Source organism: Microcaecilia unicolor, chromosome 3 (genome assembly GCF_901765095.1).
Source record: "Microcaecilia unicolor chromosome 3, aMicUni1.1, whole genome shotgun sequence".
Lineage (NCBI taxonomy): Eukaryota > Metazoa > Chordata > Amphibia > Gymnophiona > Siphonopidae > Microcaecilia > Microcaecilia unicolor.
Window position 1 is genome coordinate 411,507,886 of NC_044033.1, and position 27,510 is coordinate 411,535,395.

The 27,510-nt window shown below is 46.5% G+C and overlaps 1 protein-coding gene across 1 annotated transcript in view; it reads right to left on the reverse strand.

Annotated features, from left to right (window-relative positions):
• Positions 1-7,693: 7,693 nt before the first annotated feature.
• Positions 7,694-27,510, reverse strand: part of FAM228B (family with sequence similarity 228 member B) — a 110,375-nt gene continuing 90,558 nt past the window's right edge. Inside the window, exons 8-9 of the mRNA XM_030195139.1 lie at positions 11,383-11,527; positions 7,694-7,874 (exon numbers count right to left, since the gene is read on the reverse strand). Coding sequence (XP_030050999.1) covers positions 7,694-7,874; positions 11,383-11,527 — 326 coding nt within the window. The remainder of the gene's footprint in view (positions 7,875-11,382; positions 11,528-27,510) is intronic.

Consider the following 27,510-nt stretch of genomic DNA (forward strand, 5'->3'; position numbering starts at 1 on the left):
CATTCCTTTCCTAATAATACCTAACGTTCTATTTGCTTTCCTTGCCGCCAATGCACACTGAGCAGAGGGCTTCAACGTATCCTCAACGATGACACCTAGATCCCTTTCCTGGTCAGTGACTCCTAATGTGAAACCTTGCATCACGTAGCTATAGTTCGGGTTCCTCTTTCCCACATGCATCACTTTGCACTTGCTCACATTAAACTTCATCTGCCATTTGGATGCCCAGTCTTGGAATTTTTCACAATCCTGTTGTGATTACATTTTACTTTCAATTGCAAGCATCAGATGTAACTAAGTACAATTTTAGCAAAAATTGATCAAATTATTACTTTGGTAAAAGTAACAACACTTTTATTTAAGTACAGTAACTAGTTACTCTGCCTCTCTGAATAGCAGTCATTTATCGACCCCCTGATAAGTCCCTTTCTTCCTTTCTCACTGATTTTGATGCCTGGCTTTCCTTCTTCCTTGAACCTTCATCTCCTTCCTTCCCTCCCTCATTCTTGGTGATTTTAACATTCATGCTAATGATCCCTCTGACTCTTATGCTTCTCAGTTTCTTGCTTTAACATCCTCTTTCAATCTTCAACTGTGCTCCACTGCCCCCACTCACCAGAATGGCCACTGTCTTGATCTTATCCTCTTCTCAAACTGCTCACTCTCCAATTTCTGTGCCTCAACTCTTCCCCTCTCTGACAATCATCTGATAACTTTCACACTTAAACACCCTCCTCCCCAGTCCCATCCAATCTTAACCAATACGTTTAGGAATCTTCAGGCTATTAACCCTTCTACTCTGTCCGCCAGTGTTTCAAATCTCTTCTCTATCACTATGTTATCCAAGTCTGTCAATGAGGCTGTCTCTTCCTATAATACTATTCTCTCCTCTGGATACTCTCGCTCCTCCCATTCCCCATTCTGTAAAACGTACCAAACCCCAGCCTTGGCTGACCTCTAGAATCCGCTACCTACGTTCCTGTGCCTGCTCTGCCAAACACCTTTGGCTGAAATCCCGTGCCCATGCTGACTTCATACATTTCAAATTCTTGCTGACCTCCTTCCAGTCTGCTCTTTTACTTGTCAAACAGGACTATTACATCCAGTTGACAAATTCTCTTAGCTCCAACCCTTGACGTCTCTTTGCCACACTGAACTCTCTCCTCAAAGTGCCTTCAACTCCAACTCCCCTTTTCACTTTCTGCCCAGACTCTGGCTGAGTACTTTCATGATAAGGTTCACAAGATTAAACTTGAATTCTCAACCAGGTCACCTCCACCTCTCCTTCCCTTAGTCCATTCTCTCAACCCTCCAACCCCTGCCTCCTTTTCTTCCTTTTCTGAAATCACTGGAGGAAACTACACATCTTCTTTCCTCCTCGAAACTAACTACCTGTTCCTCTGATCCTATTCCCACCCATCTACTTAACACTATCTCTCCTACTGTCATCCCTTTTATCTGTCATATCCTCAATCTTTCATTTTCCACTGTGACTGTTCCTGATGCCTTCAAACATGCCGTAGTCACACCACTCCTTAAAAATCCTTCATTGGACCCTACCTGTCCTTCCAACTATCGCCCCATCTCCCTCCTCCCTTTCCTATCCAAATACTTGAACGTGCTGTTCACCGCCATTGCCTTGACTTTTCTTTCATCTCAAGCTATTCTTGATCCACTTCAATCTGGCTTTCGCCCCCTTCATTCAACTGAAACAGTGCTTGCTAAAGTCTCCAATGATCTGTTCCTGGCCAGATCCAAAGGTCTCTATTCTATCCTCATCCTTCTCGATCTGCTGCTTTTGACACTGTTGATCACAGCCTACTCCTTGATACGCTGTCCTCACTTGGATTTCAGGGCTCCGTTCTTTCCTTGTTTTCTTCTTATTTCTCCCAGCGTACCTTTAGTGTATACTCTAGTGGATCCTCCTCTACTTCTATCCCACTGTCAGTTGGTGTATCTCAGGGATCTGACCTGGGACCTCTTCTTTTCTCCATTTATACTTCTTCCCTTGGTACTCTGATCTCTTCCCATGGTTTTCAGTATCATCTTTACGCTGATGACTCCCAGATCTACCTCTCCACACCAGAAATCTCAGCTGAAATCCAGGCCAAAGTATCAGCCTGCCTATCTGACATTGCTGCCTGGATGTCTCAGCGCCATCTGAAACTAAACATGACCAAGACTGAGCTTCTTATCTTTCCCCCTAAACCAACCTCTCCTCCTCCCCCATTCTCTATTTCTGTGGATAAAGCTCTCATCCTTCCTGTCTCATCAGCTCGTAACCTTGGAGTCATCTTCGACTCCTCCCTCTCCTTCTCTGCACATATTCAGCAGACTGCTAAAACCTGTCGTTTCTTTCTCATAATATCACCAACATTCACCCTTTCCTTTCTGAGCACACTACCAGAACTCTCACCCACACTCTTATCACCTCTCGCTTAGACTATTGAAACTTGCTTCTCACAGGTCTCCCACTTAGCCATCTCTCTCCTCTTCAATCTGTTCAAAATTCTGCTGCACGACTAATATTCTGCCAGTGTCGTTATGCTCATATTATCCCTTTCCTCAAGTCACTTCACTGGCTTCCTATCCGTTTCCACATACAGTTCAAACTCCTTATAAGTGCATTCATTCTGCAGCTCCTCAGTACCTCTCCACTCTCATCTCTCCCTACATTCCTCCCAGGGAACTCCGTTCACTGGGTAAATCTCTCTTATCTGCATTCTTCTCCTCCACCGCTAACTCCAGACTCCATTCCTTTTATCTTGCTGCACCATATGCCTGGAATAGACTTCCTGAGCTGGTACGTCAAGCTGCATCTCTGGCTGTCTTCAAATCTAAGCTAAAAGCCCACCTTTTTGATGCTGCTTTTAACTTCTAACCCTTATTCACTTGTTCAGAACCCTTATTTTATCATCCTCACTTTAATATTCCCATATCTCGTTTGTCCTGTTTGTCCTAATTAGATTGTAAACTCTGTCGAGCAGGGACTGTTTCTTCATGTTCAGGTGTACAGCGCTGCGTACGTCTAGTAGCGCTATAGAAATGAGTAGTAGTAGTACTTTTGCTTAGTTACTATACAACACTATGCAGGGGCAGGAGCTGGAAGAGGCTTCATTGACTTAAAGGAAAATACGGAAGAATAGAGATACAAGTTTGGGAAGCTGATTGGCTTGTAGGGATGGGGAAAGGCTGGGGGCTGGAAGATTGACTAGCAGAGACTGGCTTTTGGGGCTTAGGGTATGACTGGCTTGCAGGGCTATGGGAGATGCTAGGGGGTGGTTAAGCGACTTGTGAGAGTGAAAGCATGTTTTGCAAGGGTGCATGGAGAGGCTATATGGCTAGTTGAATGATGGGGGTGGCTGACTGGTTTCTTGGGTGGTGTGGGCTGGAGGCATCTCACTAGCTTGCTAGGTGGTGAGGGCTAGCTATGATGGGAGCTTGGGATGGCCAATTATAGAGGAAGAAGGAGGACACTAGGTGACGGCAGGGGGAGAGTGAGTGAGTGACAGCAGAGTGGAGGGGGAGGGCAAGCTTTAGACTGGGTGATGGAGTAGGGGGAGAGTAGATGACACACTGGGTGACGACAGGGAAGAGTGAATGAGAGGTTGAGAATAGGGTAGAGGAGAGAGCAAGACTGGTGACAAAGGGGTATAGACGGCAAGACTGGGTGACAACAGGGGTGGGGAGGGGAAGGTTGGGTAGCCTGCAGATATGCATTGCCTTATATATTAAGTTATCTTTTGACTTGAAACATGGGTAAAGTGGTAGGGTTGCCATGTTAGTCCACTTTTATAGGTAATAAATATAAATAAAACAGAGAAAAGAAAATAAGATGAACTTTCGAAGGTAACCCCTCCTTTTTCAGATAGGAGATTCAGAAATGAGCAAATGATGACATATAACAAAATATATCTGTGAAACATAAAAGCATTCTAATGACAGTCTCATGGGGAAGGTAGGGGGAGATGAGAAACTGGGAGAGATGGATGGGTGACCATAGGGTAACAAAGCAGTATAAATTTATGGTTACATGAAAATACTTAAAAAAAAAATAGGAAATATTTTTTTACTCAACGAATAGTTAAGCTCTGGAACTCTTTGCCGGAGGATATAGTAACAGCAGTTAGTGGATCTGGGTTTTAAAAAGGTTTGGACAAGTTTCTGGAGGACAAGTAGTCTGCTATTGAGACAGACGTGGGGAAGCCTCTGCTTGCCCTGGGATTGGTAGCATGGAATGTTGCTACTATTTGGGTTTCTGACAGGTACTTGTGACCTGGATTGGCCACTGTTGGAAACAGGATACTGGGCTAGATGGACCATTGGTCTGACCCAGTATGGCTATTGTTAAGTGAAACTATGGAATAAAGTACAGATACACATCTTTACATTCCTTAGTTACATTAAGATACGACTGTGATGCTTTGCATTTAAATTTACCTAAAAATCATCTCCAGAGATTAGCTAATCCAGAATACTGCAGTTTTTGTATTGATCAATTTGCTGTAATACTGAACAGCCTCCGTGAGCGTTTCTTTAGTTTTCAAATAAATTCAAAATTTTGTCTCTGCTCTATGAATGTTGATGAGGGTCTTCAATATCTTTTTGATGGCTTAATAATCTAGAAAATTATGATCATCTCAGGAGATCATCAGCTCGGACTCTAAAGGGCCAATTTTTTTGTGCCAAGCCATTGTGTGGAACTCTTTTGCTAGAGAGTTGGGGGTTCTTAAAGACTAGCCTTTCGGAAGCTTGGTTATTTACAGCTGACTTTTATGCCATTATGGAGTGAAGTTTCCAAATGGTTTGTTTTGCATATAACATGGCAGGAAAGATCCTCACTCCTGTTCTGTGGTATATTGGAGATTATCTCAGTCTCAGTCTCTCAAAGGTACTGTTAATGCTTGTCTCAACATTTGCTCTGTGCCATTATGTAAAAGATTTCTCTTAGGATGAAGTCTCCACATGGGTTGGTTTTGTGTAGACAGTGACAGTGATGAACCTAACACCTAAATCAGGGAGTAGGAGCTCAATCTCAGATTTACTATTAACACTTTAGGCTTGGCATGGTTAGTACTGAGAGCACTGAATGTGGCTAAACACAAAAAAAAAGGAGGGGGGGGGGGGGGAATTACAAGAAGCAGCGCACAGTAGGATTAGAGAGAGACTACAGGCAACAAAGCATGAAAAAAAAGACATGAAACAACTGAATCTGCAAGAGCTATAGACATTGGGTGGTAGTTTATTTGCAATTCAGTTCTTACATTTTTATCTGCAGTGTTCATACATTCTTCAAAAATGGGCTTTCAACTTATCTTAATATGTATAAGTAATGCAATGTATTACATTTTTCCACCTGAAAATAGCTAAGTATTCAATGGAGATATTAACCCTTTTTTGTCTATCATATCAGATTTTACAAGATACACAAAAAAAAACCCTAAATGAACAAAACCTGTGTTGTAAGAGCTATAGCCAATAAAGGAGAGTGAGAAGTACAATAGTATTTTCTATTCTATTCCTAGGGACTGAATGATATCATATTATATAAGCTTGCACATGCAATAAAATCATGTGACAAACACTGTCAACAATGGCAGACATTTTAAATATCTATAATTATAGCTGGAAAAGAGAACATATTAAAAAAACAAACACACCTAAACTTAGACAAGTAATTTTATTTTATTTTTTTAATTTATATTTACGACAAACAGAAATGCATCGCAATACAAGAACCAATTCTTGAATATAACATCATCTCCATGAACAAATACTGAAAAACCTAAACACTTAATACTAAACAAAGGACAATAGCCAAATTGTTGCTAAAGAAAACAAAATGTTACTGCACTTGGTCACATTACATTTTTCCTCCTGAAATCCCTACATACCCATTTGGAAAGTTGAAAAATGACCTAACAACATTATTAAATCAGCACGTTGATTGCACCAGCTTGGATGCTGCAGATATTGAAGTACCCCCCCCCCCCCTGTGAGTACATAGTGCTATTTTACAGTGTTCATACACCTAGGCCTCTCGAATCCACGCCCAGTCCTTGAGGGTCACCAATGGGTCAGGTTTCCAAAATATCCCTAATGAATATGCATGAGAGAGATTAGTATGTCTACTTGTTCCATTGTATGTAAATCTCTTCATACGTATCAGTGGCGTACCAAGGGGGGGGCGGTCCGCCCTGGGTGCACGCCGCTGGGGGGTGCCACAGCGCGCGCCTGCTCCAAGTTTGCTAACTTCTCTCGTTCGCTGCAGCTACCTGTGCCCTGGAACAGGTTACTTCCGGCATGCACCCGGGGGGGGGGGGGGGGGGGTGTGTCATTTAGCAGGGGGGGGAGCGCTGCATCCAGGCTAGGAACGCCACTGCTACGTATTCATTACAGACATCCTGAAAACCTGATCTGGTGGCAGCCCTCAAGGACTGGAATTGATGATCACAGCACTTGAAAGAAAACATGACCTTTTCAAATCATGAGATTTCTTCTGGGATATTGACAGATCCTATCAAGAAGAGATTCTTACGAAGTTAAGTCTCCCTGATTTGGCCCAGAAGGGAATTTACCAGTAGTTCTTAACATTTCCCAGTCCTAGCATACAGAAAGAAATACTGACTTTTTCAATTCTATATTTTTTTCTCTCCTTCAGGACTATCATGAAATAAAATGTTTTGATTAGCACTCTAGTCTTATAGGGAAACACTAAACACAGCTAACTTTATAGTCAAAGTGCACTAAAGTGTTCCTATAAGACAGACTGCTGAGATATTGGTGTAATTATACAGAGAGATCCTGACTCCACTAAAAAAAATCAGATGTCAAGATACATAAGAAAAACTGCTTTCTAATGGCTCCCATTTACACAATACCATTATAATTATGTCTACAGAATTATTGTAATACAACTGTTTTCATTAGAAACTCTTGCATGTGATCTAAAAAGGTACAGCTATGACACCCCATTGTCAGGAGGAAGCAGCAGCATGAAAGACGACAGACACTGTTTTTATCTACTCGGGGCTAATAAATATGTAAGTGCTCCAGTAGGAGCCCGAATGTGGAACAAAAATATACAGTGAAAGCAATATGACAAACTTTTATGCATTATGAAAAGTATTTGCTTTTATAACTTTTTTTATTTTGCTGTAAACTGCAAAGTGGTAATTTTTTATGAAACAAGCAAAAAAAATATATACATATATAAAATTCACAATCCCCTATTTTGCTGCTTTCCCTTTTCTGAGTCAAAAATTGCCTCTTATAATGTATGGGAAATATGTTTATAAACATTGTGGCATATTTATAAAGCTCTTGGTAAACAGGATGGGTTTCTTTGTGCCTTTTCTTCATCAGGACACGGCCATCCATCATGTAGCCCTTGGGATGCACTGCCATGTCATCACCACAGTTTAGGGCCAGGTACTTATAACACAACTACAAAGCAGCCCGGATCAGGGACCCACAGGCCTAGAACTGAACCAAAAGAAAGCTGAATGTGACTACAATCCCACATAAAATTACCATGAGCATTATAGATTTCGTTGCTTTCTCCATAACCAATAATGTCTAGCTGCTGTATGTACCTTAGGTTGCACTTCTAAGTTCAGTCCCAAGTTTTCAAAATAAAAAAAATCCCCAATTTTTGACACTCTTAGGAAGCAACTTAAAAATGAAAGGAAGATTACGTTACAGCAAAACTGACAACTTGGTTTGAGACTGGTGAGTGGTGTAAGGAACGAGCTAGGAATTTTCTTTTGTGGCAGATCTGCATTTCCTTGCTGACTTGTTCTGGTGTATGTTTAGTTTCTGTCCATGTTTTAAAATCCACTATGCCATTGGTGGAGAGTCCTCTCACTCTTCTCCTTAAACATAATAAAAATAACAGATGCATTTTTAAAGCGTACACAATTAAAATATGATTCTTAAAAGTAGTATGAGAACAAAATAATGCAAACAGATGGATTGTCTTTCTGATAAGTGCCCATAATTCTTGCAAGGTATTCAGAGGATCAGAGTGCTATTTACAGCTGCTATATGTTCTTATTGATTAGAAAAATGCAGGTAGTGAAATTGTAAGACTGGTAAGTAGGTTTGGTAAGTTTACTAGGATAACATACCCTGAGAAATCATCAACACTAACTTTTAATCCAATCCAATGATCCAAAATGAGTGGCGAAGAAGTGTATTTGTGACCCCTGCTACAATTTCTTCCATATTTATGCAGATGTCCCTTCAGTCACTAGTGGCATCCTGCTGATGTTTTAAAGAAGCCTTTCTCGAAGTTAGATTAACTTTGAAATACAAAAAACTTTTTTAAAAAATCTAAATGGAGCTTAATTTTAATAAAAGTGAGCAGCTTACTTTTGTACTATGCTGCTGGTTGAGGTACTTTACTGTGCAATTCGTGATCTTGTACTAGTCAACCTCTAGTGACAGTTTGTATAATTCAGATGACTGGCATATGTTGTATGAAGGCAGTGCTAAAGAAATGTCTTACTATAAAAGCTAAAGCTAACCAAAAGCAAGAGGCCAAAAATCAAATAGACCTAAGATTCGCCCCTTCCTTTCTGAATCCGCTACCAGAACCCTTATCCAAACCCTTGTCACCTCTCGCTTGGATTATTGCAATTTGCTTCTCACTGGTCTTCCACTCAGCCATCTCTCTCCTCTCCAGTCTGTCCAAAATTCTGCAGCATGACTTATTTTCCGCCAAAATCGTTATACCCACACTAGCCCACTCCTCAAGTCACTTCACTGGCTCCCTGTCCGCTTCCGCATACAATTCAAACTTCTCTTACTGACCTTTAAATGCATCCATTCTGCAGCTCCCCATTACCTCTCCACTCTCATCTCTCCCCACATTCTTCCTCGTGAACTCCGCTCACTGGACAAATCTCTCTTGTTGCCCCCCTTATCCTCCATTGCTAACTCCAGGCTTCGTTCCTTTTCCCTCGCGGCACCTTATGCCTGGAATAGACTTCCTGAGCCTGTACGTCTAGCTCCATCTCTACCTGTTTTCAAATCTATGCTGAAACCCCACTTTTTCACCACTGCTTTTGGCTCCTAGCCACTACTCAATTGCCCTCCTCTTGTTCCTTCTCACCCAGTACTTCCCTCGCCCTTAATTGTCTTGTCTGTCTGTATTTTTAGATTGAAAGCTCTACTGAGCAGGGACTGTCTCTCTGTGTCAGGTGTTCAGTGCTGCGTGCGGCTGGTAGCGCTATACAAATGCTAATAATAAGATATCACCAATACAACACCAAACCAAACCAAACCAAGAACCTATAGGCAAAATGAAATGTTTCTTAAAAGAAAAAAAACTATATAATTAAAATTATAATGGTAAATTAAGGTATGTCCTTACTAGATTATTCAACTAAGCTCTACTACAGGTGAAAAAGTTTTGTAATCATTACAAAATTACTAAAAACCAACCTGTTCAACAAGGCATACCACAATGACCCTTCCTAAACACCAAACAATGAAACTCTTCCAGAACCAGACAAAACCGAACTCTCTATAATGGACTGCTTAAACCACTCTGTAAATAATAAACATTAACACTTCATCAACTAATCTCTTACGCCAGAAATGATCTGATTATCTAACTTACTCTATAAGTCACTTTATCTTTTATGTACTAAATCAAATTCCACATTGTATTTCTCATGGCGGAAATGGTGATCGCCACTACGGCACACCGTAAGCCACATTGAGCCTGCAAAAAGGTGGGAAAATGGGGGATACAAATGCAACAAATAAATAAATAAATACCAGGAAAAACCACTCACTAAAAAATATGAATTCATCAAAAAAATACTTTAGCACATTTGAAGTCTACTGCAACAATGAAAAAGTAACAAAAGAAACAAGTACTTATCTGATCACAGGCAAAGCCAAAAGAAAGTTCATTCGTTCATGGGCCGATGATCAGAAGCAAACGCGGGAGCTAGAGGATATTAGTGCCATACTAGCACCTGCGTTTGCTACCGTCCCATGACTGGAGCCCCTGAGCGCCTGAAACAATGTGCTCGTGGGCTCTGACTGCAAGTAGCATGCAAATGCATGCTAAACAGGTATTTTATTATTCCTCCCCAATGATCAGCAGGCAGTGCGCTAAACATTGGCGAACTGCCTGCAGTAAACCCTACACCAGCTGGGAGATGGCATTAGGGTTTGCAGAACATTGGAGAGGAATAGTGAGCCTTGTCCAGCAGGCCCCCCATAACCCCAATGGATCCCCCCGCAGGAGACCCAAGCCCCCCCACCCCAAGCCAGCAACACGGTGGCTGGAGGTGTGGCGGACTTCCAGTCTTCCCGACACAAGATCACAGGGGCCTGGAGATCCAGTGGATCTCCAGCCCCTCTACCCCCCTTGAACCCCAATTAAAAAAGCCCTTATGGCCCAGTGGGCCACGAACACAAGCTCCCAACCTGGTAGAAGAGCAGCCCCCTTCTCCGCCCCCCCCCCCGTAGCTAAGTGGCGGAGGAGGAAGTAGTACACTCCCTCCTCTTCCAGCGCCCAGCACTGCCCAGTGCATCCTGGGATGTGTTGGGCAGGGCTTCACAACCATATAAGATGTTCGCGACCCACTGGGCCACCAGGGCTTATTTTGGGGGGTACGAGGAGAGCCGTGTCGCTGGCTTGGGGTGGGGGTTTGGGAGGCACTAGGCCACCAGGACCTTGCATTGCAGGGTGGTCTGGGGGTCCTACGGACCTCCAGCCCATGTTGACAGGTCTGGGCGTTTGACATCCCGGACCTGTCAAACAAGTGTGGGAGGATTCTGCCGCACTTTTGCCCCATAATCAGAAATCATAGCGAGCTTAAATTTGCATGCTATTATCTCTGTTCATAGGGGCGGTAAAATCCCACACTGTTCCAGTGCTATTTTGAGAGCGCTGTTTGGAACAGCGTGAGGCTTTTGATCATCTACACCTCAGTAACAGACCGCATATGTCATAGATATCAAAGCTGCATGGTGCTGTAACAAATTTCCCTCTAACTTTAGTCAGCAGAATCCCAAACACACACACTCCTCCTATCTCTTTAGCTCACCTAACCAGACAACATGGCTTGCATCATCCAGAAAACAACAAGGCAGACAATCCGCAAACTCCAAAGTGGAAGACAAAAGAGCAGATCAGTGATGGATGTAAAATGCAAATTGACTAATAAAGTTTGTATATATCCATCACTGATCTGCTCTTTTGCATCATCCAGATGCACCACTACTGCCCCTACAAGATCTGAGCAATTCATGGGGATCTCTAGCGCCATGCACATCTGGTATCCTAATGTCATGGTGGAAACATTAAAAATGTACTATTTCTTGAAAATATGCTAATGAGAATACATTGTTTTACTTTACCTGCTTCTTTGTCGAGGGTCACTTTCTATGAAGTCTGAAGGTGCTCTCCGCCGTTCAGTCCTACTTGTACCTTGCCGGCCCAAAGGAACCACAGGCAACTTTGGCTTATGCAGTTCATTCATTTCCTTGTTAGAGTGTATTTTCCCTGTTACAAGAAACAGAATAAGAACAGTACTGAATGAACCAAAACAGGCCTTTTAAAGCAGCAGTGCCTCCTACTCACTCAATTATTCTCAAAGTTAAGTAAGACACAGACTGATCTTTATATTTTAAAGAATTAACACAGCAGCAACAGAGTAGAGGGAATCCACTGCACAGAACAACCAACAAGCCAGAAAAAAAGCATCAAGGACCTTCAAGAATGGACAAACATCAAATCTTGATTGAAGGACCTGACATGGACTGCTGAAATACTGTGAAGTGCCTTGAATAGGGCAATCACCAACAAGCTTGTAACTACTTCTCTTGAGTCACGCCCTGATCAGGGCACTACATAATATTTCACCCAAGGTGTAGTACAAAACTGACCCCTAATGCAGGCGTTATTCCAAAACACAGCCCGTGTTGAGTCCTTCATTAAAAATTTGCTGTTTGTCCATTCCTACAGGCCCTTGGTGCTTTTTTCTGGCTTAAAGAATTAACAGAAATTCCTTTCTTGGTTATTTCTTCTCCTTTCTTTTTCTCTTTTTAAATAACCTTTTGTGTCGCAGTAATACGTTTCATTGTAAAAGATATACAGTGGTGGAAATAAGTATTTGATCCCTTGCTGATTTTGTAAGTTTGCCCACTGACAAAGACATGAGCAGCCCATAATTGAAGGGTAGGTTATTGGTAACAGTGAGAGATAGCACATCACAAATTAAATCCGGAAAATCACATTGTGGAAAGTATATGAATTTATTTGCATTCTGCAGAGGGAAATAAGTATTTGATCCCCCACCAACCAGTAAGAGATCTGGCCCCTACAGACCAGGTAGATGCTCCAAATCAACTCGTTACCTGCATGACAGACAGCTGTCGGCAATGGTCACCTGTATGAAAGACACCTGTCCACAGACTCAGTGAATCAGTCAGACTCTAACCTCTACAAAATGGCCAAGAGCAAGGAGCTGTCTAAGGATGTCAGGGACAAGATCATACACCTGCACAAGGCTGGAATGGGCTACAAAACCATCAGTAAGACGCTGCTGTCTCTGTGGGCTACCTTTGCTGGCGGGGGACCCCAACCCCCGCCAGCCGAGGTCCTCTTCTTCCGGCGCAAGGCTTTGTTCTGTTTCTGAGTCTGACGTCCTGCACGTTATACGTGCAGGATTTCAGACTCACAGAAACAGAATGAAGCCTTGCAGATCAGCCAGTTGCCGCGTTGCTGGCTGATCTGCAAGGCTTCGCTCTGTTTCTGTGAGTCTGATGTCATGCATGTATAACGTGCCCTCTGTGTTCTCAACTGCATTTTTAAACAGAAAGAAGAGAGGGGTCACGTGATGCGCTGGGAGCGGTAACAGCATAGAGGCTGAGCTCCGGGTCCCCGCTCCTCACATATCACGTTAATTACCGAAAATAGCAGAGCAACCGGAATCTAAACAAGACCCAGGCTTTCGGAGTGTGTATGGAACATTACTTGCTCCCCATGCCGGCTGGAACCTCCAAACGAAGCGTAAAGGTGGAGAAAGGGAAGCTACCACCCTCTCCCGCGGAGCCCAAGATGGCGGATAGCGGGCGGGAAGAACGCGATGAATTTTCAGAACGGCAGCTCACCCAGTTGACCACGGCGGTAGTGGCGGCTTTGGAACCAAGATTTCAATCGCTGGCGAATCAACTGGGGAAGATGGACGCAAACATGGCGGAGCTATCAAAGCGGACACACGAGTTAGAACAGAGGGTATCTAACCTGGAAGACACGTGCAATGCCAGCCAGCCGCGAATGGCGGAAATAGAACAACAGCTCAAGACACAGGCCGAGAAAATGGAAGATCTTGAAAATAGAGCGTGGCGCTCAAACTTAAGGCTGGTCGGTATTCCTGAGTCGATCGCCGAGAAGAGTTTGGGCCCCCTACTAGAAAAATGGCTGCAACAAGAATTCGCCCTTTCGGACAGCAGTGGGGGTTTCTGCATCGAGAGAGCCCACAGGCTGGGGAGATTTCAAGTAGAGAAACAGAAACCCCGCGTGGTCATCATTAAAATACATAATTTCATTCACAAAGAAGAGATCATGCAAGGATTTAAATCCAAAAGGGACAATCTACAATATGATGGAAAGCGGATTTTAATTTTTCCCGATTACTCTGCAGGACTGCAGGAAAAGAGAAGACGGTTTCATCCAGCATTCTCTACTTTAGAGGAGAAGAAAATTCGCTTTGCTCTGGCATACCCAGCGACTCTTAAAATCCAGAAAGACGGGAAGTGGAGCACCTTTACTTCTGAGAAATTGGCCATGGACTACATAAATAGAGAGCTGGGCCAACAGGAAGAGGCTACATGAAACAGGATTTGGGTATGAGACTGTCTGGTTTCTGTTTTTTGATGAGACTCAGTGCTCTAAATAACTTGTGGAGCTGAAACCGAATAGTGGAAGTTAGAGGACGGTTCCAATTGAGTTTTTGAAAGTTGTAGTAAACAATAAGGTTGTAGGGGAGCGGGGACCCCCGCAGAGATGTGACCTCGGTGACGACAAGCTGGCGTCACGATACAGCAGTTATGATGGGGTGTTTAAGGGGGGGGAAGGGAAATGTTTAAAACAGGTTATGTTGGTTCAAGGAAAGGGGTTGGGGGCGGGGGGGAAGTTCGAGAGGGATAATGGGCTGTTCTAACTATGAATGCGGGATGACAGGCTGCGGAACTCTGATATGGATGGGAAGGGAGAGTCCTCCTAAGCTAACAATAAAAAGGTACAGTTGGGTGCCGGGGAAGGGCTGGGGCCCTGGCGCCAATAAATTAGTAGGAAAGGTACAACTGATGGATTGTTTGGAGCGCTGGCTCTTCTAGCTATAAAATAATTACATGGAATGTGGGGGGAATTTCATCCCCGATAAAACGGAGGAAGATCCTCACACATTTGAAGAGGTTGGGAGCTGACATAGCCTGTATACAGGAGACCAGGCTTTCTGATGAAGAACATCAGAAATTACAGAGAGCCTGGGTGGGTCAAGTAGATTATGTGTCATCTGGAAAGAGGAAGGGGGGCGTGGCGATTTTATATCGCAAACAACTGGTCTGTGCATCTGAGGTCATGTTACGGGATGATAATGGGCGTTATCTGCTAGTTAAATTAAACCTACAAGGGTCTGAAATATTTTTGCTATCTGTATATGCACCCACCCCCTCTAATCCAGATTTCTTTTCAGAGTTATCACGTATTTTGTTACCATACAGAGATAAGAGATTAATAATTGTTGGGGATATGAACACACTGATGAACCCAAATATAGACTGCACAGGTAGACGGAATGAGGGGGTGGGGGATGGTGGGGACCGGGGGATCCTTACAGCATTTGCCACTGATCTTGGGATGGTGGATGTTTGGAGGTCCCTGTTCCCTGAGGTAAAGGACTACACTCACAGATCTCGGGCACATGGGACCTGGGCCCGTTTAGATTACCTGTTTATATCTGGCCCCCTTTTTTCCAATGTAACAGCAGCTGGCATAGAACAAGAGCTAATTTCGGACCATTCCCCAGTGTGGTTTCAGCTGACAGATCATAAGGAAAGTCAGACAGCTAGGACATGGAGATTTCCAAATTATTTAATTAAAGATGTGGATTTTACGAAGTTTTTACATCAAAAATGGGAGGAATTCTCCATGCACAATCAGCAGCACAAATCTGACCCGATTTTGTTTTGGTGCACAGCGAAAGCTGTGATGAGGGGGGAAGTTATCTCCTATGTAGCGGCAAGGCGGCGGAAAGTAGCAGCTAGCATTATTAATCTGTCAGATCGGTTGGGTGGGGCCAGGCGCACTTATTTGAACTCCCCGACCCAAGTTAACAGAGATAACTATGAGGCTCTCCAGGCCACTTTAAATTCGTTGATACACGAACAGACCCAAAGAGGCCTAATATATCAAAAATACAGATTACATAAGCATGGTAATAGACAAGGGAGCGTATTGGCGAAACTAGTTCGGCCATGGGTGGGAAATCGCACTATCACAGCCATGAAGAATAAGGCGGGAGAATTAAGGAATAAAACAACTGACATTTTACAAATTGTACAGACACACTTTCAAGAATTATATAAGTCATCTGGCTCTCCCCCGCAGCAAGTAGTAGAGGCACTTTTAACCAGGGCGGGGATGCCAAAGTTAACACCAGAAGCTCGGGAACACTTAGCTCAACCCTTACAACCGAGAGAGCTCCAAAAGGCTATTTGTGGCTTGAAACATAACTCGGCACCTGGGATTGATGGTTTTTCAGGAGAGTTTTATAAAACATTACAATTGCCTCTGATTCCGACTCTGTTAGACTATTTTCATGAAGTGACAGAGGGAGGGGAGTTCCCGAAACATGAAAACACGGCCTTAATTACGTTGTTACTAAAGCCAGGGAAGGAGGCGTCGGACCCTGACTCCTACCGCCCAATATCGCTCATCAATGTGGATATTAAACTATTCGCCAAAATGTTGGCTAATAGATTGGCAGAGCACATTCCAGTCTTGGTAGGCTCAGCACAGGTGGGATTCGTACCTAAACGACATTCGGTTTTACATGTTCGCAGAATCCTTCTTGCTATGGCTCACTGTAAAAGTAACAATGAACCCCTAATGTTAGTAAGCTTGGACGCCTCCAAGGCCTTTGATCATGTTAATTGGGGATATCTGCTACAGTTGCTGGAATGGATGGGGCTGCCGGAGGAGGCCATACAGATTATCCGTGTGCTTTATACAGGACTGGGTGCGCAGATCATAGCAAATGGAAACCGATCGGAGTGGTTCCCAGTCAAGCGAGGAACGAGGCAGGGGTGTCCCCTGTCCCCGTTCCTCTTCGATCTTTCCTTAGAGCCCCTGATAAGACTTTTGAATGGGTCCCGGGAGATTAAGGGGGTGCGGATGGGAGGGGAGGAGGTCAAAACATTAGCGTATGCGGACGATATTTTTCTGGTTTTGCGGGACCCCCGGCCCTCACTACAATGTACCCTAGCAGTTTTGGAAGAATATGGTGAGTTATCGGGATTTGCTTTAAACCTGCAGAAATCTGGCGCCCTAGCAGTGGATAATGCTATACGTGAGAGGTGGCAGGGAATTTTTCCACTGCAGTGGGCAGATCAGGCTTTGAAATATTTAGGAACAATGATACCTCGGGACGTGACCTCTCTGTACAGAATTAATGTGGGTCCATTGTTAGAAAGTACGAAGCATAGATTGTCTCTGTGGCAGACTTTACCATTATCACTCTGGGGGCGTATTGCTCTCTTTAATATGCTCATAGCACCGAGATGGCTGTATCTCTTTCAGCAATTACCTTTGTACTTGAAAGGGAAAGATGAGAAAGCCCTAGATAAATGGATTCAGAGATTTTTATGGAAGGGGAAGCGCCCCAGACTATCGATGACTGTGATTACAACCCCGCGGGAACAGGGGGGGATGGGACTCCTGAGTATACGAAAGCTATCAATTGCCAGCGCGATGCGCCATATTAATGACTGGTATCGGGGTACTCAGGAGTTTTCTGTCACTGAGGTTGAGACTTCCATCTTTCCTCGGATACACTTCAGTTATTTGTTACATTCGGGTAACCGATTACCTACCTTAGCGTTTCAGAAGCACCCCTTGTTACAATCACTCAGAAACACATGGCGGTGGGTGTGTAGGAAACATCACTTCACGGCAAAAACCACTCCTCTACTAGCCATTAATAATAATCCTGACTTCCCACCGGGACAGGGCAACAGCATCTTCAGACAATGGGCAACGAAGGGTATCCTTTATTTATCACATGTAGTTAATGAAGAAGGGAAAATAAAACCTCTCATGACATTGGTGGAAGAATTCGGTATACAGGGGAGGCATCATTTTGAGTATTTACAGTTAAAGCATTATATAACATCATTGTTGTGGACCGACCTAACAGAGGATGTAATAGACATTCTGACAGAGACGTACACATTAGGTGCACAGTTATCGGTTCCTCTCAGGTTTCACCACCAGCAATTAAAAGATTCTACATCTGAAATAGACTATGGGCGATTGGCCCGAGATTGGTCAAAAGATCTGGAAGCGGCAATCACGACTGACATATGCAAGGAGTTTATTAAAAAATTGTATCGGTTGCAATTGTCAGTCACACAGTGCGAGAGACTATACAGATTTTTATTAAGAACATATATGCCACCTAAGAGGGCTGCACGCGTGATAGAAACCTGTGATGGAACCTGTCCTAGATGTGGTGGAGGAGAAGCAGGTTTAGGTCACATGTTCTGGCTGTGCCCCTTAACAAAGGAGTTCTGGGGGGAGATCGTTCATGCATTACAACAAATGTGGGGATGCACCGTAGTCTGTGATCCCCTCCTATTGTTCCATAAATACAAATTTTCAGGACCACCACCTCCGGGGTTCAAGCGTTTTGTGTGCTTGGCGACACTATATGGGATCTCCACCATTTTAAAGTTTTGGCTGTCTGACTTGAAACCACCATTGGCATATTGGAGAACACAGCTACTGTACCAAATGAAACTTGAAAGATGTGGTGTCCATTCACTGGACTCTGTATCAGGGGAGAAATTTCGTACACACTGGGAACCTTTATGGTTGACCATGCCTTCCAGAGGCCGCAGCTATATTCTGAACATCTGAACAGCTCTAAGGGGAGGGGGAGGGGGGATGGGGGGGGGATAGTCACATGAGAAATGGATGCCAATGTTTGTTTAATTTTCAGGTTAAGTTGTATTCATAAGTAAAGACAACAAGGTAAAATTATGTATAATCATACCTGATAATTTTCTTTCCATTAATCATAGCTGATCAATCCATAGACTGGTGGGTTGTGTCCATCTACCAGCAGGTGGAGATAGAGAGCAAACTTTTGCCTCCCTATATGTGGTCATGTGCTGCCGGAAACTCCTCAGTATGTCGATATCAAAGCTCCATCCGCAGGACTCAGCACTTAGAGAATTACACCCACGAAGGGACACTCTGCCCAGCTCACCACCGCCGAAACGGGGGAGGGGAATTAACCCAGCTCATCCCCACACAAGTGGGGGAGGGGAATCCGTCCAGCTCATCCCCGCGGAGCGGGGGAGGGACACCACACCCGCCGATGCGGGGGGATCTGGCTTATCCTGCAACCGCAACCGCGGGAGGAGCTGACTGACCCTAGCACCGCCGAAGCGGGAGGGGTACAAAGCTGCCCTACAGCCGCACGAAGCGGGAGGGAGTGCCGGCAGAATTTATGTCTCAATCCAGCCCCGTAAAACGGAGGGGAGAGGAATGCAGCAGCTCACTGTAACACAAAGTCGTCTCAACTCTTGAAGAATCCAAGTGAAAGAAGAACTTGAACACGAAGTCCTCCTGAAGTAACTGAAGGCTAAACTTGAACCTAAAATTCAACCAGAATATAAACAGTACAGATATCTGGGAGGGGCTATGGATTGATCAGCTATGATTAATGGAAAGAAAATTATCAGGTATGATTATACATAATTTTACCTTCCATATCATCAAGCTGATCAATCCATAGACTGGTGGGATGTACCGAAGCAGTACTCACCCAGGGCGGGACCTAGAAATCCCTGACCTCAACACTGAAGCTCCAAACCGGGCCTCCGCCCGTGCAGCCACAGTCAAACGGTAATGCTTGGAGAATGTATGAGCCGAAGCCCACGTTGCCGCCTTGCATATCTCTTCCAAGGAGACGGATCCGGCCTCTGCCATCGAGGCCGCCTGAGCTCTCGTGGAGTGAGCCTTCAGCTGGATAGGCGGCACCTTCCCCGCGGCCACATAAGCCGCTGCAATGGCTTCCTGGACCCATCTTGCCACTGTAGGCTTAGCAGCCTGCAGACCCTTACGAGGACCTGCAAACAGGACAAACAGATGATCCGATTTCCGGAAATCATTGGTCACTTCCAAGTATCTGATGATGACTCGTCTCACATCCAGATATTCAAGAGCGGAGTACTCCTCTGGGTAGTCCTCCCTACGAAAGGAAGGGAGACAGAGCTGCTGATTCACATGGAAGCGAGAAACAATCTTGGGCAGGAAGGAAGGCACTGTGCGAATAGTCACTCCTGCCTCAGTGAACTGCAGAAAAGGCTCTCGACATGAGAGCGCCTGGAGCTCGGAAACTCTTCTGTCTGAAGTGATAGCCACCAAAAAGACTGCTTTCAACGTCAGGTCTTTCAGAGATGCCCTCGACAAGGGTTCCAAAGGCGGCTTCTGCAATGCTCTTAGCACCAGGTTGAGATTCCACGCAGGCACCACTGAGTGCAGAGGAGGGCGCAGGTGATTAACTCCCTTGAGAAAGCGCACCACATCTGGCTGCGAAGCCAGGGAAGCACCCTTCAGGCGGCCCCTGAAGCAAGCCAGAGCCGCTACCTGGACTTTAAGGGAACTGAGCGACAGGCCTTTCTCCAGACCTTCTTGCAGGAACGCCAACACTGAAGAAATTGGAGCAGTGAAGGGAGAAAGTGAGCCTGCTTCACACCATGCTGCAAAGATACGCCAAACCCTGGCGTAAGCAGTAGAAGTAGAGCGCTTCCTCGCTCTCAGCATAGTGGCGATGACCTTGTCTGAGAAGCCCTTCTTCCTCAGACGCTGCCGCTCAATAGCCAGGCCGTAAGACCAAAGGGAGAGGGATCCTCCATCACCACGGGACCCTGATGTAACAGGCCCTGCTCCACTGACAGCCGCAGAGGATCGTCGACTGAGAGCCTGAACAAGTCCGCATACCAGGGACGTCTGGGCCAATCCGGATCCACCAGGATTACCCTGCCGGGATGCTTTGCCACCCGGTCTAGCACCCTGCCCAACATGGGCCAGGGCGGGAACACATAGAGGAGCTCTTGTGTCGGCCACTGTTGGAGAAGAGCATCTACTCCCAGGGATCGAGGGTCCCGTCCTCTGCTGAAAAAGCGCGGCACTTGGCCATTGGCCGATGACGCCATCAGATCTAGGCTCGGCTGGCCCCAGCGCTTCGTGATGTCCAAGAACGCCTGAGCAGATAGTTGCCACTCTCCGGGCTCCAAGGTATGGCGACTGAGAAAGTCCGCCTTGACATTCATGACTCCGGCAATGTGGGCCGCTGAAAGCTGCTCCAGGTTCGCTTCCGCCCACTGGCAAAGACTCATAGCCTCCTTGGCTAGAGGGGCGCTCTGGTACCTCCCTGGCGGTTGATATAGGCCACAGCCATGGCATTGTCCGACAGGACCCGTACAGGCTTCAACACCAGTACCGGGATGAACTCCAATAACACCAACCGAATGGCTCTGAGTTCCAGGAGGTTGATAGACCACTTGCCTCTACAGGAGACTAGAGCCCCTGCGCTGTCCTTCCCAAGCAGTGGGCTCCCCAGCCCATCAAAGAGGCGTCTGTCGTGACGACAATCCACTCCGGGGTCACCAGAGGCAATCCTGCAGACAACTTGTCTGTCTGCGTCCACCAGCTCAGCGCCTTGCGCACTGCTGGGTCCACGGGAAGGCGCACAGCATAATCCTCCGACATCGGAGTCCAGCGCAGCAGCAGAGATAGCTGTAGTGGTCTCATATGAGCCCTGGCCCAGGGCACTACTTCCATCGTGGCCGTCATAGAGCCCAACAGCTGCACGTAGTCCCAAGCCCGAATAGGAGAGGCTACTAGGAACTAGTCCACCTGAGCCTGAAGCTTGACAATCCGATTGTCTGGCAGGAACACTCTGCCCACTTGGGTGTCGAATCGAACTCCCAGATACACCAGGGACTGAGTCGGGCGCAGCTGGCTCTTCTTCCAGTTGATGATCCATCCCAGGGAGCTCAAAAGAGCAACTACCCGGTCCATAGCTTTGCCGCACTCTGCATAAGAGGGGGCTCGGATCAACCAGTCGTCCAGATAAGGATGGACTTGTACTCCTTCCTTTAGCAGGAAGGCCGCTATGACCCCCATTACTTTGGAAAAGGTCCGCGGAGCAGTAGCCAACCCGAAAGGGAGGGCTCTGAACTGGAAGTGTCGTCTCAGGACTGTAAAACGCAGAAAGCGTTGGAGAGGAGGCCAGATGGGAATATGCAGGTACGCTTCCTTGATGTCCAAGGAAGCCAAGAACTCTCCTGCCTTCACTGCCGCTATAACAGAGCGGAGAGTCTCCATGCGAAAGTGCCTCACTTTCCAGGCCCGATTGACCCCTTTGAGGTCGAGGATAGGCCGGACAGAACCTCCTTTCTTTGGAACCACAAAGGAAATGGAGTAACGTCCCTTGCCAATCTGATTTTTTTTTTTTTGGCACCGGAACGACCGCACCCAGGCGGATCAGGTTGTCCAAGGTCTGCTGCACTACCACAGCTTGACCGGAGACTTGCAGGGAGAGAGTACAAACCCGTCTCTTAAGGGTTGGCAGAACTCTAGCTTGTAGCCGTCTCTGATGACTTCCAGCACCCACGCGTCTGAAGTTATAGTGGTCCACTCGCCCAGAAACGAGGACAGCCGTCCTCCAATCTGCACTGGGGCGTGGACCAAGGCCCCGTCATTGGGTACGAGACCCTGGGGGAGGACCGGAGGGAGCACCTCCGGGACGGCGGTCTCTGCGAAAGGAATGCTGCTTGGGGGAGAAATTCCTCTTGAAGGAAGAGGGGGCAGAGGAACCCGACTTGCCCGGGCGGTATGGAGGTATCGGGACGAGTACTAACCCGAGCCCTGACCTCTGGTAATTTCTTGTCCTGAGACGTGCCGAGATCGGTCACGATTTTGTCCAGCTCGACCCCAAAGAGCAGCTTGCCTTTAAAAGGCAATCTAGCCAGGCGGGATTTAGAGGCGTGGTCAGCAGACCAATGTTTCAGCCAAAGCCACCGCCGCGCAGAGACTGTCTGAGCCATGCCTTTAGCTGAGGCTCTCCAGACATCATACAGCAAGTCTGCCAAATAGGCTAAGCCCGATTCCAGGGCCGGCCAATCAGCCCTCAAGGAATGATCCGAGGGGGAAGCCCGCTGCACCATAGTCCGGCACGCCCTGGCCACATAGGAGCCGCAAACTGAGGCCTGCAAACTTAAAGCAGCTGCCTCCAAGGACGACCTTAAGGCCGCCTCCAATCTTCTGTCTTGGGCGTCCTTTAGGGCCGTGCTACCTTCCACCGGCAACGCCGTTTTCTTAGTCACCGCAGTGATTAAAGAATCCACGGTAGGCCACAGATAGGCCTCACGTTCACTCACAGCCAAAGGATAGAGGCGGGACATAGCCTTAGCCACTTTAAGGCTCGTTTCCGGGACATCCCATTGAGCCGCAATTAAGGTGTGCATGGCATCATGCACGTGGAAGGTTCTAGGCGGGCGCTTCGTCCCCAGCATAATGGCAGAGCCAACAGGGGCTGAGGGAGAGACGTCCTCCGGAGAGGAAATCTTCAAAGTGTCCATGGCCTGTAACAACAGGTTGGGCAAATCCTCTGGGCTAAAAAGCCGCGCTGCAGAGGGGTCATCCGCTCCATCCGAGCGGGGATCTATCTCCTCCAAGGAATCCGCAAAGGATCGTTGGGAGACCTCAGACACGCTGCCCTCATCTACATCGGAGGAGACAAAAGTCCTCCAAGGCCTGGAAATCAACCCGAGGGCGTTTACCTCTGGGAACCTCAACCTCTTTATCAGAAGAGGGAGCAGGGGCAGCGTTTTGCATGAGGAAAGCCTGATGCAGCAGCAAAACAAACTCGGGGGAGAAACCCCCCAGACTGTGCACTTCCGCAGCCTGGGCAACAGCCCTAGACGCACTCTCAACCGGCGCTCGCAATAGCGGGGGAGAGACATGCTGCGCATCCAAAATGGCGTCCGGCGCGAAACTCCGTGAAGGAGCCGCGCGGGAAGAACGGCGCTTAACTTTAGCCGCTTTGGTGCCGTCGCCCAAATTAAGGGCGTTCATGGCATTAATGTCTCCAACCTCAAGGGCGGCCCCGAAGAAGCCGTCCGAGCCGCGTGGCCGGCCAAGATGGCGGAGGCGAGGAGCGGGGGATGGGCGTTTATGGCGGGAAAAAAACCGCCACGCCGGAGGAACGACCGGGACATTCATCGGTCACTAAACTATCACCCATCAAGGGCGAATCCGGTTGTAAAACCCCCGCATCCCCTCTAGAAGCGCTCCAGCGATCCGGGGAGCGACCCTTTGCGCCCTCGCCCTCCGACGCCATTGCCACGAGGAGAAGAATCGGGGAACCCCCTGCCCGCTATAAAAAGGTAAAATTACCTGCTTGCCGCTCCGAGCTGTAACGAACTGGTGTCCCAGTGAGTAGCTGCAATGAACGTTTAAAGAAACGTCGAATTAAACGCCTTTAAAGACGTTTAAAAATATATTTATTTATTTTTTTTTTTTAAACGGAGCCAGCGGGAGGGGGGAGAAAAGGAGGGACCTGGCACCACCAGGTTTGCACTTGCTCAAAAGAGCCCTCAACCCCAGGCCTCAACAAAACCTAAGGATTAGGCTTGGAGGCCTAGCCAGAGCTGCTGCTGTGTGTGACCACCACCTGCTGAGATAGAGAACATACTGAGGAGTTTCCGGCAGCACATGACCACATATAGGGAGGCAAAAGTTTGCTCTCTATCTCCACCTGCTGGTAGATGGACACAACCCACCAGTCTATGGATTGATCAGCTTGATGATATGGAACAATTGTTAATCGGTAGGGGAGGGGCGGGAGAAGGATAGTCTTGGCTAATGTTAAATGTGATGACGTGGAGACAAGTGCAATTTGTTCAAGGTGATGTTATTGATATCTGTCTTGTGCGTGGTTAAAAGACTGTACTGTTTCTTGTCTGTGCAATGTCATCAATAAAAAACTATTGAATATAAACAGAGAGAAGAATTAGGCTCGTGGTTAGGCCCAAGGCACCCGATGCACCAAGTGTGCGGTCCACCACCGAAATCACCCAAGTACATTAGGTACACCTCTTGAAGCCACAAAAAGTATCATGGCTAAATTAAACTCCCATTTTGAACTATAAGAAGAAGCAGAGTCCAAATTGAGGTCAGTGCTCAAGCCTAAGTGGGACTATTGAGATGTGAAACAGAAAGAAAATTTGAAGGGCCGAAAACATTAAGAACTAAAAGGAGAAAGAGAGAAATTAGAGAAAATAATGAAAAAAATGCGGGGAAAAAACCTGCATGAGAAGGCACTACAAAGGCAGAGAAAACAGCGCTGAGAGATTGTAAAGATGCGTCCTCCCTGCTCCACATAAAAATGAAGACAGAGGGAACCATGTTCACATGCAGGGTAGGAAGGTGCCCATGCATACATGGTGGGATGCTGCTAGAATTTTCTTGAAACATGTATGCATTAGTCAGCGTCCACACTGGGTTCCGTCAGATTACATCACCCAATCACCCACATGTGAGAATACAACAGGGCCTGCTTGTCCTTGGAGAATGCACATTTATGTCCACTGACATGAACATCAGGATCTACACTTGCTCCTAGGAATGACTTCTATGAAGAAATAGTGGGGCCCTTTTACTAAGCCGCAGTAGGCTCTATGTGCGTGCAGCACATGCCCAAATAAAACTACCACCAGGTCAGTGCACCCTCCTGGCGGTAATTTCAGATTTGGCATGCACCCATAACGCATGGATGAATTATTTATTTCCTCCTACACGCTTGCTAGTTCCGGCAATAATTGGCACTTAGCATGCGCTGACTGGTCACCGCACGTGTAGTGCATGAGCCTTTACCGCTAGATCAATGGGTGGCGTTAAGGGCTCAGGCCAGTTTTGGGTGCGCGCTGATTTCATTTTTGCCGCAGGCCCTTTTCCCATCCCATTAAAAAAAGCCCTTTTTTGTAGATGTGGTAAAAACTAGCCCAGCGCACATCCAATACGCGCGCCTACACTACCGCAGGCCACTTTTTACTGCTTAGCCCCAGTGTGTTTTAAGCCTGTAAAATGTATTGGAAATTCTCCTGCCTAAATTAATTCTGAAGTGCATTTCTTTAGTTTGGCCAGCAGGTGGTATGTGTTTTATGTTAAAGCTGTTATAGAAAAGTGAATGCCCTCTTTTAGTTTCACTCAGTGAAGAAGTGAATCTAAAGTACTATGAGCAGTATACTTTTAAAACTTGTTGACTGGACTCTGATTGGCCTGGAGTTTGAAATTACTCAGCAGTTGCTGTCTGTTGCAGGGGCATAGCCACAGGCGGGCTTGGACGGGCCCAGGCCCAGCCACTTTTGCTCCAGGCCCGCCCACCCTAGCTCTCCCAAGCGAGGTTCCAATCTTTTCCTGCCTCTTCTGCCCGCTCTCCCCGTCCACGTGGTCTGCTCACTTTTACTGCACCGTTCTCCCTCCAGCACCGGCGATTCCCATAGCCTTCTGCCAGCGTGCGTCGTCGGGGCCTCTCCTTAGGTGCGTCCCACCTACTCTGCAACTTCCTATTTTCTGCAAAGGTGGGACACGCCCCTGAGGAGAGGCCCCGATGACACGCACGCAGGCAGAAGGCTATGGGAATCGCCGGTGCTGGAGGGAGAACAGCGCTTTAGGGCAGTAAAAATGACCAGACCATGCGGAAAGGGAGAGCGGGCAGAAGAGAGGAGAAATGCAAAACTCGGGAGGGGATGGAGAAGGGAGAAAGTGCTGCCCAGGTAGGCCAAGGAGGGAGAGAGAAGCAGATGCCGGTGGGGGGGGGGGGGGGGGGGCAGAGGGAAATTTTTAAAGTAACTGTACAGGGTTAGGGGTGGGAAGGGGGCCCACCCAGATTAACTCGGGGCCCACCCAAAATGGCATGTCTGGCTACACTCCTGGCTGTTGCTTTAATCTTAGCCAGGGAGAAAAGAGGGACAGATCTCTTTGCAGAGGCTCTGTGAACAGTTATATATCCTGACCTTCCCAGGTACTGTTTAGACAGTATATAAATGTTTAGTTAGTGTTATAATTGATCCATATTTCAGTTACCTGCTATTGTTTGCTGAATGCACTATTTTGTTCCACTGTTCAATTTTTAAGACAATAAACAATATTTAGTTTATTGCCTCTCTGTCTGGACTGATAAAGAATCCTGGTGGTTTGTGTGTTGGGTCTGTAAGTGCTTTCTGGGAACTGTGGGACCACTGGAAGTATGGCCTCCAGTAACCTAGAAATCACTGGCGATAATTTGAGAGCAGGAGACTCACCCAGAGGCGGTTGTAACCCAGTCGGTGGGAGGAGGGTGCTAGTGTAGAGCACAAGTGGCAGGTGCAGGCTGACCTGAGCTGTACTGGGGATAGACCCTCTAAGTGGCCACGGGGTAACCCCAGGTGGGTGGCTAGGCATTTCGTGACACCTAGGTTTTAGAAAGTTGCTCGTTTTATGTAGCACTCCATAGGAGAGATTAGGTTTGGTCTTCCCCAGTGTTTTTATTCCTCCCCCCCCCCCCCCCTTTCCCCTCAAAAGCAATACCATCAAAGGATATAGAGTGCTTTGGAAAACATAGAAAATAATGTTATAGCACATGTACAGTGTTTGTTCTGAAATAACACATAAATCTGTATGTTACTTTGATGACCCTGATAGTTTAGACGTTGATGCTTGTAAAATGGATGCTCGCACCACATATGAGTACATATATGTCCATTCCTACGTGTATTTTAGAGCAGGTTCTATGTCAGCAGATCCTGTTCAATACTAGCGGAACTTGACATGTTCTCACCAGGACATCTCAATTCTGATAGGAATATCCTTTCTAAAATCTACCTCCATGTTAGTTAGTCTATTCTAGACTAACCTATTTTTTAAAATCTTGTCCAAAATTGCTTTTCTTAGCATTAACTATCCCTGATTAGCAAAACAACTTTCTCCTAGTTTCTTCTTTCTACATTTCTTTTCCCTGCTCTCCCCAAGCAATCTGTGCAGACTTTTACTCAGGGGAGTAGCCAGACCTCGGCGGGAGGGGGTTCCAGAGCCCAAGGTGGGGGGGGGGCACATTTTAGCCCACCTCCCCCCAGCAGCTGACCCCCCCCCCAACCCTCCCCTGCCACTTTGGACCCGTCCCTGACACTTTTGACCTGCCACCACCG